The sequence below is a fragment of the Octopus sinensis genome, linkage group LG24, assembly GCF_006345805.1.
Source record: "Octopus sinensis linkage group LG24, ASM634580v1, whole genome shotgun sequence".
NCBI classification, from domain to species: domain Eukaryota; kingdom Metazoa; phylum Mollusca; class Cephalopoda; order Octopoda; family Octopodidae; genus Octopus; species Octopus sinensis.
The window spans coordinates 5,311,596-5,325,753 of NC_043020.1; the positions used below are offsets into that span (position 1 = coordinate 5,311,596).

General features: G+C 41.8%; 1 protein-coding gene across 2 annotated transcripts in view; it reads right to left on the minus strand.

Moving 5' to 3' along the window:
- Positions 1–214: 214 nt before the first annotated feature.
- LOC115224056 (serine-rich adhesin for platelets-like) overlaps positions 215–14,158 on the minus strand; it is a 40,509-nt gene continuing 26,565 nt past the window's right edge. The window contains exons 15-20 of one of the 2 annotated variants that reach the window (XM_036512695.1): positions 10,805–12,446; positions 8,749–8,818; positions 4,708–6,092; positions 2,734–4,674; positions 2,167–2,347; positions 215–360 (exon numbers count right to left, since the gene is read on the minus strand). In XM_036512695.1, coding sequence (XP_036368588.1) covers positions 2,255–2,347; positions 2,734–4,674; positions 4,708–6,092; positions 8,749–8,818; positions 10,805–12,446 — 5,131 coding nt within the window. In that variant the 3' untranslated portion in view covers positions 215–360; positions 2,167–2,254. Of the gene's footprint in view, positions 361–2,166; positions 2,348–2,733; positions 6,093–8,748; positions 8,819–10,804; positions 12,447–14,158 lie in introns of both variants that reach the window. The other variant, XM_036512693.1, reaches the window with a different exon arrangement.

Genomic DNA, 14,158 nt, shown 5'->3' on the forward strand with positions numbered 1-14,158 from the left:
AATATTAAGGAAAAGTAGTATGGTCAATTAGAGCAACCTATATTACCATTCCTGCTCCTTATTTTATCAGCCATTCCTACACACAGACACATGCCAAGGGTTAAAAGGAAATTGGTCTCAGGCAAGATCCAAACAAAGCAATTAGTTTGTGACTAATTATTTTGCCAGTGATGATGATGATGATGTGAAATAAATGAAATTTTGTACAGAATGAAATAAATAATGACTCAAAACTACAACTTTATGGTACAATGAAAGCTTTTGGTGAGGTCGCTTTTGTTAATTTTGGTTTCCATAGCAACCAGGTGAGTGTTTTTTGGTCCTCGCTGTTTTTCCTCAGGTGTTAATTCAGATTGTTACCTGGATAAAATATGAAGAAAATAAAACAGATTCAGTGAGAGGATATTTTTTTTTTTTTTACTTGATTCAGTCATTAGACTATGGCCATGGTGGAGCACCACCTCGAGGAATTTGAATTGACCCCAGTGCTTTTAAGTCTGGTATTTTTTCTATTGGTCTCTTTTGCTGAACCACAAAGTTATGGGGGATATAAACACACAAACACAGGTTGTCAAGCAGTGGCAAGGGACAAACACACATGATGGACTCTACCCTCAAAGACAATGTATGGGTGTCCAGCTTTTGCCCCAAAACCTGCACAAATTTGTTTATAGTGAACAAATGTACATGTTGTATATTAGCTCGATCACTCTCCATCAAATTGACATTGTCTGAACAGGTGCACTATGTGCCACACATCAGGTGTTGAAGTGATCAGAGAGCAGGGTAAGATGAAGTACTTTGCTCAAGAACATAATGATCGCCAGATCGTGAGGCCAACACCCCAACCACAAGGCCATGTACCTTCTCGCTCTCTCAATTATATGTGTGTGTGTATGTATATATATGTGTGTATATGTGTGTATGTATGTATATGTGTGTGTGTGTATGTATGTATATGTATATATATATATATATATATATATATATATATATATATATATATATATATGTGTCTGTATGTATATATATAATTGTGAAGTTATTCACTCATGAATATCATCACACACAACATGGACAAAATTTCTTAAGAAAAAATACATATTCAAATAAGTAAAACATAACATCATGAATAGCGATAGCGAAACCTGTCGATATATTAAAAATTATTAAAACTATGTAAAGAGTGCATATTTTCCTTTTTTAATTTCTTATATACATTACGTGGGGATAATCGAAATTCCTCCCTTTCTGTTACTACTATATATATATATATATTTATATATATGTAAAAAAAATACAAACTGGGACAAGAACGCAAAACATTTAGAAGACGATACAAAAAACACGGACGGGACATTCGAAGCCTTATATATACACACACACACATGGCTTAGTGGTTTGGGTGTTGCACTCATGATTGCAAGATCGTGAGTTCGATTCCCAAACTGGTCATTGCGTTGTGTTCATGAGCAAAGCACTTCATTTCATGTTGGTCTGTGATCATTTCGACATCTGACATGGGGCACCTGTTGCCTCTGTACAAGTAATGTCGATCTGATGGAGGGAGTGAGCTGATGTCTACACAAACATTTGATCACTATAAACAAATCATCTGTGTGGTTGTTTGGCAAGAAATTGTCAAACCCTCATATGTCATCTAATAACAGGAGAGTCCATTATTATTATATATATATATATATACATACACACGTGATGCATGGGTAGGCGCAGGCATGGCTGTGTGGTTAGGGAGCTTGCTTCCTAGCTACATGGTTTTGGGTTCAGTCCCACTGCGAGGCACTTTGGGTAGGTGTCTTCAACTATAGCCCCGGGCCGACCGAAGCTTTTGTGATTGAATTCGGTAGGCGGAAGTTACTGCCGTGTGTGTAGGTGTTCATGTAGGTGTTTATGCCTCTCCGAAAGAGAGAGAGAGGGATGGGCTTTTTTCAGTTTCCATCTACCAAATCCACTCAGAAGATGGTCAGCCCTGGGCTATATAGTAGAAGACACTTGCCCAAGATGCCACACAGTGGGACTGAACCCGGAACCATGTGGTTGTGAAGCAGGCTTCTTACCATACAGCCACCCTTATTTTCAACAAGATTCAGCATAAACATTTGACAAACGGAAGATAAACATAGAAACATTATTTGTTCAACTTACCCCGAATGCAACCAATTAATTCATTAAATATTGTCATTTTTCTACAATTATTGAGTATCTGTGACTTAAAAATTGGTGATTTGTCTGTTTAGCTGCTTCCATACTCTAAGTTAGAAAGTGTTTCACTGGAAACCAAGCTTAGGTCTGGTTCTTCTAAAATTCCATCGGGAGATTGTTGCATCTGAAGAAAAGCAGAAAATTAAGTTAAATTAAAACAAAGAAAAAAAAAAAAACAACTGCAATGATGGCAAAACAAAAATACGATGATTTATGCTCTTAACCCGTAGATTAATGATAACTAAATTATTTTACTAAATCCTTTGTTATATTTAAAATTAATTGAAAGAAACACAGAGCATCTCAAAATAAATACGGTAATGAAAGGGTTAATGATGATAAAGTTATTGTGACTAAAATCTTCATTGTTTTCACAATTAATTGAAATTAAGGCAGTATATTTCAACAGAAATACGGTAAAAGGGTTAATATATATATATATAATATTTTCAAATGAAGAAAGTTTTAAACTTATGGAAAATTTCAATTGAAGAAGAAATATATATTTACCTGATCAAATATGGAATCAAATCTTTTCAAGGAAATTTCATGCCTCTGAATAATTTCTGCAACATCATTGGGGTCTAGTTGTTCAATAGGGGCAGTTTCATCGACACCTTGCAGTTCAGTAGCAGTTGGTGCAATGGGACCCTGTTGGTCAACAGCAGTTGTTACGTTGGTCCCTTGTTGCTCAAGAGCTGTTGGTACATTGACTCCTTGCAATTCGGTAGCTCCTGCTATATTGGGGCCCTGTTGTTCAAAAGCCGTTGCTATATTGGGGCTCTGTTGTTCAAAAGCCGTTGCTATATTGGGGCCCTGTTCAAAAACTGTTGCTATATTAAGGCCCTGTTCAAAAGCTGTTGGTGCATTGACTCTTTGCATTCCTGTTGTAGTGAGCCTCTGCTGTTCAAAAGCTTTTGCCACATTGGGACCCTGTTGTTCAAAAGCCATTGCTATATTGGGGCCCTGTTGTTCAAAAGCTGAAGCTATATTGGGGCCCTGTTGATCAAAAGCTGTTGGCATATTGACTCTTTGCAATTCAGTAGCTCCTGCTGTAGAAAGCCTCTGCTGTTCAAAAGCTGTTGCTCTATTGGGCTCCTGTTGTTCTAAAGCTGTTGGCTCCTTACACACATCTTGACTAGTCTGGGAGTTTGATGCATTTTGCATTTTCTCGTTTTCTTTGAAGCGCTTCATAAACGTCCTTGCCTGATCTAACAGGACTTGATAGTCTTGTTTGATGTTGCTGGGGAGAGATAAATCACTCAGACCACTAAGAGTACTGGAACTGGTCAAAGTGGTGACCGCTTGTCCTGATGATGAGTTATTTTCACCTGAGAGGGACGAGTTATTCACATTAGACTGTTGTGTCAGGGCCGTCATCGTTGTTGATGATGTTGACATCGGTTGAAGTGAGGACGAAGAATTGGTAACGTTGAGAGTTACAGGGTCAGGCAAGGTTTGATGGTAAGGGTTCTCCTTTTTGCAGGTTGACTGTAAGACTACCTGTTGGAAGTGTAACGGAGGAGAGGAATATCTGTCTGGTGTGTCGTCAGTACTTTCACTGTGGATAGAACTGAGAATTGGAGAAATACTGAGGGGCAGGCTTTCGTGTTTGAAAAGGGGTGAGCCGTTTGGCGTTGCTATAGAAATGTCCTCCTGTATCAGAGAGAACCAGGCTCCCTCGTTAGCATCATCTGCCTCGGGCCCATCTCCCCACAATGTCTTTTCCTCCTGCGTGATAACATCAGCACCGTTTGATAAGGGGTTGAAGAAGATTTTGGCTTCACACATCGCAGGTCCTTTAGAAGGGTTTGGTGCAATGCAGTTAGAATTGGTGGAAAGATCTTCTTGAGAAGAGGAGGGGGAAGGAGAGGAAGAATATGAATACTGAGTCAGAGATGAGGCAGATGAGGATGAATGACAGTCGGCAGATTTTGTGTTTTCGGGTGGCATCATAGCACTGGATGCTGTTTTGGATGAAGGAATCTCTGACCAAATTTGTGCCGAGTTTGCAAAAGATGTAGATTTCATTGCATCAGTTTTGTCTGATTTCCCTATTGTTGCTGTTGTTGTCGATGATGATGATGATGGCGAAGATGCCGAGTGACCAAAAGGCATCTTCTTGGAGGAAACCTTCCTCATCACAACGGTACATTGGGATCGACTCGTCGAGTCTGAGACACTGGACTCTTCCAAACCTTGGTCTTTAACAGCACCATTCGGCAACAGGTGTGATGCACCGGGCGACCTCTGGGAGACGACTTGATTGGATGAGGGTGGTGGTGGTGAGGAGGGGGAGAGAGACTGTGACCGATTGCAAGGATTAGAATAGAACATGGAATCACTTGGAACCGAGATAGACGTTGACTGTTGTTGTTGTTGCTGATCTTTAGAATTTTGTAGGTTGATCTCTTTGAATGATTTGTCTGAAAGACACAAATTTTGGTCTGTCGCCAATAGCCGGTGGTCATCATTTTGGTCCGTTGCTAATAGCTGGTGGTCATCTGTGTCTATTTCATCAAGGCTGGACGATGAACTGTAGGAATATTGGGAAATGGTGGGAGACAATAATTCTGGTGGTTCTGGGGCACATATTTGATTGGTTCCTGCCATGTTGCTTTGGTCACTACAGCTGTGCAATGTGGTGTGAGAAAAGGGCAGAGAGGACAGTGTGGACGTGTTTGTTTGAGGTGGACTGTAGTGCGGGGTCGGGGAGTTTCGATAAGCTGGTTCCTGAGGAGAGAGAGCTTGAGCAGCTCTGAGTTTTTCAAGAGAAGGGAAAGTGTTCTGGGAAGAGGAGTCGTCAAACTGAGACGCTGTTTTGGGAGGCAGGTCTTGATTAGCAGTAAGGGAAGAAGAGTCGGGCAGTTTGGTTACGTGAGTCAAACTGGAGATGGGTGAAGAAGCACGGAAAGGGTCACTGATAAACAAGCGGTCTTTGAATTTAGAAAGGAGAGGAGCAATAATTTCTGCAAGGTCAAAAGAATTTTCTGGAACAGAAACACTTGTAGTGGAAGTTTCAAGAACAGGAATAGAATCAATGTTTGATACGGAATCTTGCCTAGTTATGTTATTAACAATGGCAGAATCAAAAGTGGTATTGTTACCGTTTGTTGCAGCAATGCTGAGATTTTTATCAGAGCAATGGAAGAGAGCAAACTTGGATATTTCTGATTGGTCCACACGGGTCCTATCAGCTTCAGGAATTGTTGCAGAGTCTGTTGTAGAAACTGTGGCATTGGCAACAGAAAGCACCGAGTTATAGAATGGTTTATCGGTAACAGAAGCTGTGCCATCTTCTGCAAAGTTTTGCGTGGCATCAGATTTGGTTGTCGCAGTTCTTAAGGAATTCATTGAAACTGCCCGATTCTTCAGAGCTAAAAGACGCAACTGGGACAAAAATGCCGACAAGTCTCTGTGGTTGTCCATGAGTTCTCTGGACAAGGAACCGCCTTCAGATAGAATTTCTGATAACGAACTTTCAGAAGTAGCAGCTGTCAGGTGTGATGAAGGTAACACCGTCGAAGAATCAGGTGGTAAAACCGACGGCAATTTTATTTCATCGGAACTGGTCTCTGATGATTTGGGATCACACTGCAGGGGACCAAAATTTTCTTCAGGGTTTGCAGTTTTCATTGATGTTGGGCTCAACCCCTTGCTGCCTCCGTGATTCACGTCACACACGTCTTCAGAACTCCAGTGAAATTTTGACCGTTCAAGAATTTCTCTCCAGATTCTATCTACTGAGTAGTTTCCATTTCTACCTGAATCTTCTTCTTCTGCTTTCCCTGATACTGAAACACTGGTATCTTGCCATAAACTAAAAGATTTAGGGCTCAAAGGGCCACTTCTTGAAGAAGCATTGGGATCTAAAAGAAAGCAAACAAATAAAATATTCAAATATTTTTAATACAAAACACGTGTTTTTGTTTATTTCTAGCTTCATCTTTGATTTATTTACTTGTTTCAGGCATTAGGCTGTGGCCATGCTGGAGCACCGCTTTGAAGAACTTTTAGTTGGATGAATTGACCCTGGCACTTATTTTTTTCTAAAGCCTAGTACTTATTCTATCGGCCTCTTTTGCTGAACAGCTAAGTTATGAGGTACATAAACACACCAACATCATTGTGAGAAACAAACACAGACATTAAAGCGAGAGGGACACACAGTGGGACTGAACCCAGAACCATGTGGTTAGGAAATAAGCTTCTTATCACACTGGTGCCTATATATATATATATATATATATATATATATATATACTAAGCAATAAAGGGTTTAGCAACGAAATGCCTTACCACATACCGAATTTAGAAATAGCAGTCAAAGAGTTATAGCTATTTCTTCTACTAAAAAGGGAGATCTCAGTAAAAACAGCAATTGGAAGGCAGACACAAACCTGTTTGTGTCTGCCTTCCAATTGCTGTTTTTACTGAGATCTCCCTTTTTAGTAGAAGAAATAGCTATAACTCTTTGACTGCTATTTCTAAATTCGGTATGTGGTAAGGCAATTCGTTGCTAAACCCTTTATTGCTTAGTATTACTTAAATTTTCCTCGAATGAGGCTTTTACATGCCGAAGACTACTTGGTGTAATTGATAATTATTCCAAATTAATTAATTTCACCCTTCATTATTACGGATATATATATATATATATATAAATCCATAAAAATGTTTTAGCCCAAAGGCCGTGGCCATGCTGGGGCACCACCGCTGATTATATTTTTGTTACTTTTCATTTGTCTTGCTCACTTAGGTTTCTGGTGTTTGCTAAATTTTCTAGAGAACAATTCTTAGTGGTAAGACCATAGCGGATCTTCTTCTAGCATAAGGGTTTCCACATAGTGGCAATTCCCTCTTATATGTATGTATGTATGTGTGTGTGTGTGTGTATATATATATATAATGACAGGCTTCTTTCAGTTTCCGTCTACCAAATCCACTCACAAGGCTTTGGTCAGCCCAGGGCTATAGTAGAAGACACTTGCTCAATGTGCCACACAGTGGGACTGAACCTGGAACCATATGGTTGGGAAACAACAAAGAAACATTAACAACAGCAATAATCCTTTCTTTATAAGCACAAGACCTGAAATTTTGGGGGCGAGGGGTCTAGTTAACCACAGTGCTTATTGGCCCCACTGGTACTTGTTTTATTGACTCCAAAAAGATGAAAGAGAGGCAAAGTTGACTTCAGTGCAATTTGAACTCGGGGACACAAAGCCAGAAGAAATGCTGTCTGCCTCTACATTCTGAGTTCAAATTCCACCAAGGTCAGCTTTGCCTTTCATCCTTTTGGGGTTGATGGAATAAATACCTATTTCTTTATTACCCACAAGGGGCTAAACATAGAGAGGACGAACAAAGACAGACAAATGGATTAAGTCGATTACATCGACCCCAGTGCTTAACTGGTACTTAATTTATCGACCTCGACAGAATTTGAACTCAGAAAGTAACAGCAGATGAAATACGGCTAGGTATTTCGTCTAGCGTGCTAACGTTTCTGCCAGCTCACCGCCTTGATGGAATAAATACCAGTTAAGCACTGGGGTCGATGTAATCAACTTACCTGCCTCCTTGAAATTTCAGGCCTTGTGCCAAAATTTGAAATCATTACCATTATTATTATTATTATTATTATTATTATTATGAGCTGGCAGAATCATTATGATGATAGGCAAAATGCTTTCTGAGTTCAAATTCCACCAAGGTCGACTTTGCCTTTCATTCTTTTGGGGGTTAACGAAATAAGTATCATTGAAACTCTGGGGTCGATGTAATTAACTAGTCCCCACCCAACCCCTAATTTCAGGCCCTGTGCCTTTAGTAGAAAGGATTATTATTATTATTAGTAGTGGTAGTATCATCATTAAGGGGTCAAGCTGGGAAAAAAATGCTTAGCAGCATTTCATCCATACTCTTACTTGTTTCAGTCATCATTTGACAGTGGCCATGCTGGAGCACCGCCTTTTTTTCGAGCAAATTGACCCCAGGGCTTATTCTTTGTAAGCCTAGTACTTATTCTATCGGCCTTTGGTCTTTGGCTGAACCACTAAGTTACGGGGACGTAAACACACCAGCGTTGGTTATCAAGCGATGTTGGGGTGTGGGTGGGACAAACATATACACACACATACATATATGCATATATACGACGGGCTTCTTTCAGTTTCCGTCTACCAAATCCACTCACAAGGCATTGGTTGGCCCGGGGCTAGACCAGAAGACACTTGCCCAAGATGCCACGCAGTGGGACTGAACCCGGAACCATGTGGTTGGTTAGCAAGCTACTTACCACACAGCCACTCCTACACCATATTTACAATCTGAAATCAAATTCCGCTGAGGTTGATTTTGTTTCCCCATCCTTAGGGGAATTGATAAAAAGCATCAGTTGAATATTAGGGGTCGATGTAACCAACCTCCCCCTCTCCTCAAAAACTGTTGGCCAAGTGCCAAAATTTGAAACCATCATTATTATCATTATCCTCATCATTACTTTTAATTATTACAACTCACCTGGAAAACCTGTTGACGAGAGACATGGCGCTTGATCCATGGAAACTGAAGTCTGAGATGGACTGAAATCCTAGAGAAAAAAAAAACAAAAACATCATTATTTAATGTCTGTTGTCCATGCTGACATGGGTTGAACGGTTTGACCAGGGCTGGTAGGTCGGAAGACTGCACCAGACACCAGCCTAATTCGGTATGGTTTTCTATGGCTGGATAACCCTTCCTAATGCCAACCACCCCGAGGGTGTAATGAGTGCCTTTATGTGCCATTTGCGTGACACCAGTATCTGCCACAACTGCAATTTTGCTCGGCTTGAGGGGTCTTCTCAAGCATCACATAATGCCAAAGGCCTCAGTCATTACCTCTGTGAGGGTCAACACTTGAAAGGCTCTCAGCCACTTTGTCTCTCCGAGGCTCAATGCTTGAAAGGAACTTGGCCACTTTGCCTCCATGAGGTCCAGTGCTTGAAAGGAACTCAACCACTTTGCTTCCCTGAGGCCCAATGCTTGAAAAGAACTTGGCCACTTTGGCTCCCTGAGGCCCAACGATTGGAAGGAACTCGGCCACTTTGCCTCCCTGAGGCCCAATGATCGGAAGGAACTTGGCCACTTTGCTTCTATGAGGCCCAACGCTAAGGAAAGAAAATGCATTTTGATTTGTGTATTCAATATCAAATCTTGTACTTATTGTGTTAGTGGGGTCTCACTGCTTAACCATCATCATCAGTTAACCCTTCAACATAGATTACTCTGTCAAATGTAACACTTATTTATTCCCATTCTTTTGAATTAATCCTGCATTATCTTGTAGCTTTGAGATTTTGATTTGGTAACTGCTAATTTTTAGAATGACATTGTAGTGTCAGAGCGAGAGGCCATATCTGGCCAGTTTGATCATAAAACAGGCGGAATATTTTGGCCGGATATGGATGGTTTAAGTGCTAAAGGGTTGAAGTCTATTTTCTATGCTGGCATGGGTTGGATGACTTGACAGGAATTAGCGAGGCTAGGGCCTACACCAGGTTTTGATCGTCTGTTTTGGCTTGGTTTCAATTGCTGGATGACCTTCCTAATACCAACCACTTTATAGAGTGTACTGTGTGCTTTTTATGTGGCATCAATAGCCACACCTATGCTTTTTATGTGACCTCTTGGGATTAGGATCTCAATTCTGCTGTGGTGGGCAGATCACCACCCAGATGCTTCACACAGCCATGTATAGGTGCAGACACACACATATATGATGGGCTTCTTTCAGTTTCTTATTTCTTTACTACCCACAAGGGGCTACTAACAGAGTGGACAAATAAGGACAGACAAATAGATTAAGTCGATTATATTGACCCCAGTGCGTAACTGGTACTTATTTAAACGACCCCGAAAGGATGAAAGGCAAAGTTGACCTCGGTGGAATTTGAACTCAGAACGTAACGGCAGACGAAATACTGCTAAGCATTTCGCCCGGCGTGGTAACGATTCTGCCAGCTCGCCACCTTCTTTCAGTTTCTGTCTATCAAATTCACTACAGCCCCAGGCTTTGGTCAGTAGAAGACAATTGCCCAAGGTACCACAAAGTCAAATTGAACCTGGAACCATGTGGTTGGGAAGCAAAGTTCATACTGCAAAGCCAAACCTGCACCTATTAACCAAAGATGTCCCTAAAAAAGTTCAGATGTGATGATCATGACTTATCACTTTTGATCCGTTTCGCGACCGTTGCCAGTGCCGCCCCGACTGGCCTCGTGCCGGTGGCACATAAAAAGCACCATCCGTTTGTGGCCGTTGCCAGCTCTGTCTGGCACCTGTGCGGGTGGCACGTAAAAAGCACCCACTACACTCGCGGAGTGGTTGGCGTTAGGAAGGGCATCCAGCCGTAGAAACACTGCCAGATTTGACTGGGCCTGATGCAGCCTTCTGGCTTCACAGACCCCAGTTGAACCGTCCAACCCATGCTAGCATGGAAAACGGACGCTAAACGATGATGATGATGATGATGATGATCATTAATCTGTTCCATCAAATCGAATTGGGATTAAAACAACAAAATCATTGAACTTACTTGTCTGCTGTGCTGAGGAGTGTTGCCACAGTTGGAACGGTCAAGTTGGACGCCTGATTTCTTGTGATCTCTGTCAACAGTAATTGGTGAGAGAGAAGAGTAACGACGGTGACTATCAGATCGACAGGAGGTCATTAATATGCTCTCTGCCTCTTCAATAGCACTGAGTTCATGAGGAAAATGACCGTTAATAAATGCCGACCGCTGTATAGGTGGCGGCCGCCGCTGATCCATAGGAACAATTTGCAAACTGGGTGAATTTCTGGTTGCCAGGCTCCCTATTTCTTCTTTAAGTTTCAGGGCCTCTTTGACTTGTATGTCAAACTGTTCGTTGCTGGCCGACAACTGTTGATTGAGCAGCTTGGTCTGTTCCTCGATGTTGCTGAGCTGCTTCTGCAGACTATACTGATTGCTCTGAATTCTATCATTATTGTTGGAAGCATTTTTGATTAAATCACGGCCCCAAATATGCTCAGAGCTGTACCCAGTATCCGTGTGTCCGTTTATTCCGGATGACAAAAGTTCTGTCAAAAACGACGAACTGTCGTCGTCGTCAGTGTATTGCGACAGTTTTTGACTGTCGTCAGAAGGCAAACTTTCCGTGTCTTTCTCAGGCAACATGTTTAATAAATCAACATCATAAAATGGCACATCGGATTTCTCTGGCACCAGACTTAGCAAACCCGACTGGCGTTGCTGGTATTGTTGCCTAGGCTTTTGACTTCCAATAGATCCCAAGCCATCAGTTCCAGGCGGCAAAAGAATGTCTTTTTTCTGCAAGATATTTTCAGGCTCCATCTTGTCAAAAGAAGTGGAAGAAGGCAGCAAAGAATTTGGTAAAGAATTTAGCCAGTCTAATTGCTGGTCATCTTCCTGGAATTTGGTCTCAGTCTTTTCGGTTGTCGCAGCGGAATTCGGTTTTAAACCTTTCAGAGTCTTAAATGACCGGAACAGTTGCTCCAGCTTCGAAGTCGGTGTAGATCCTTGGGCTTCCTGACTCGTAGCAGAAGACAGAGAAATATTTGGTCTGATTCTGCTGTAATCTGTACCAACATCGACGCCAACAAATTCTTCGTTCTGATCAAATGGAAGACGAAAACTTGGGGAAGGTGGGGACAGAAGCAATGGTCCCTCACCTGTATTTTGCATTTCTGAGACAGAAGTTGCCGCTACTGCATTCTGGGAAGGAATTTTAGCTTCTAAGCTGGATAATGGGGATTTTAATTTTTCTTCATGCTTCTCAAGAAGATGTTTTTGGTAATCTCTGACTTTGGAAATATTATCAGGTAAATTTGAAAATGTCAATGGAAAATGCTTGCCTAATGTAGTCGAATTTAACTGAGGCAAGAATTCTAGGCTGGTGGAATCCTTTTGGTGTAATTCTATAGAATCTTTGATGTGTGCCATACTCGACTGAATGAGAGCTCTGCCGTGTTCCAGTAATTCTTGGATATTAGCTTTTTGTTCTTTTGGGAATGTTTGTTTGGCAGGTGAGTCTGTTTGGTCGGAGGAATCTCCGACAGATTCTTTGGTTTCAGGTGATGCAACCTGTTGAGGGCTAAACTTGTAACCACTCAACCGATCGACACGTTTACCTTTGTCAAAATTATGGAGTTTTTCCTCTAATTTCCTTCTCTGTTCCCTGATAAAAAAAAAAAAAAAAATGAAATAAAAAATAGAATTACAAACAAATTTCTAAAAAAATTAAAAGTAATGAAAAATATAGAGGCAGGCATAGCTGTGCGGTAAGATATTTGCATTGCAACCATATGGTTCTGGGTTCAGTCCTTCTGCATGGCACCTTGGGCAACTGTGTTTTACTATAGCCTTGGGCCAACCAAAGCTTTGTGAGTGGATTTGGTAGATGGAAACAGAAAGAAGCCTGCTGTGTGTATGCATATTTATGTGTGTGTGCTTGTGAAGGTGCATGGCTCAGTGGTTAGAGCATCAAGCTTATGATTGTGAGGTTGTGAGTTCGAATCCCGTACCGGGCTGCGTGTTGTGTTCTTCAGCAAGACACTTTATTTCACGTTGCTCCAGTTCACTCAGCTGTAGAAATGAGCTGCGACGTCACAGGTGCCAAGCTGTATCGGCCCCTTTGCCTTTCCCTTGGATAACACTGGTGGCGTGGAGAGGGGAGGCCGGTATGCATGGGCGACTACTGGTCATCCATAAACAGCCTTGCCCGGACTTGTGCCAGGGAGGGTAACTTTCTAGGTGCAATCCCAAGGTCAGTCATGACCGAAGGGAGTCTCAGCATCGTTTGACAACCGTTGTTGGTGTGTTTACATCCCTGTAACTTAGCAGTTTGGCAAAAGAGACCAACAGAATAAGTATCAGCCTTATAAAGAAAATAAAAAGTACTAGGGGTTGATTCACTTGGCTAAAAATTCCTAAAAGCGGTGCCCCAGCATGGCCACAGTCTAATGACAATAACAAGTAAAAAAGCAAAAGGTAACAAATAAAATGAAGGTGCAGGTGTGGCTGAGTGGTTAAGAAGCTTGCCTGCCAACCATGTGGTCTTGGGTTCAATCCCACCGCACAATACCTTGGACATGTATCCTGTACTCTAGCCCCCAGGCTGACCAAAGACTTGGAAGTGAATTTAGAAGACAGAAACTAAATGAAGCCCATTGTGTGTGTGTGTGTGTACCTTGTCTTGACATCTCATAACAACTGTAAACGAGCATCACCATCATACAAGTGGTGTTGTTTGTTTGCAGACTCCCATGCAAAAACATGCCTGGCCTGACAAGTCTTCTCAAGCACAGCATATAGCCAAAGGTCTTGGTCACTCGTCACAGCCTCCATGAGGCCCAGAGCTTGAAGATCATGCTTCACCACCTTGTCCCATGTCCTCCTGGGTTTACCGCTTCCACAGGTCCTCGTCCATACGCATCACATGACCACACCAACACAGATGTCTCTCTTGCACACCTGTGCCTAATTTTTTTCTCAAGATGCTAATGTTCACTCATACATGCACACTGACATTGCACATCCAGTGGAGCATACTAGATTCATTTCTTTTGAGCCTTCACATGTCCCCTGCAGTCACAGCTCATGCTTCACTGCTGTGTAGCATGGTTTTTTCGCACACACAGGCATCATACAATCTGCCTTTTGCTTTGAAGGAGAGGCCCTTTGTTACCAACAGTGGTAGAAGCTCTCTGAACTTTGCCCAACCTATTCTCATTCTAGCAGCTATGCTCTCAGCACATCCACCTCCACTGCTGATTTGGTCACCCAGATAACAGAAGCTATCAATTTACTTCTATGTATCTCCCCCTGGCATTTGATGGAGTCTATTTTCTGTATATTTCTATTGTTTACTGTACCTGTGCATCTGTCACA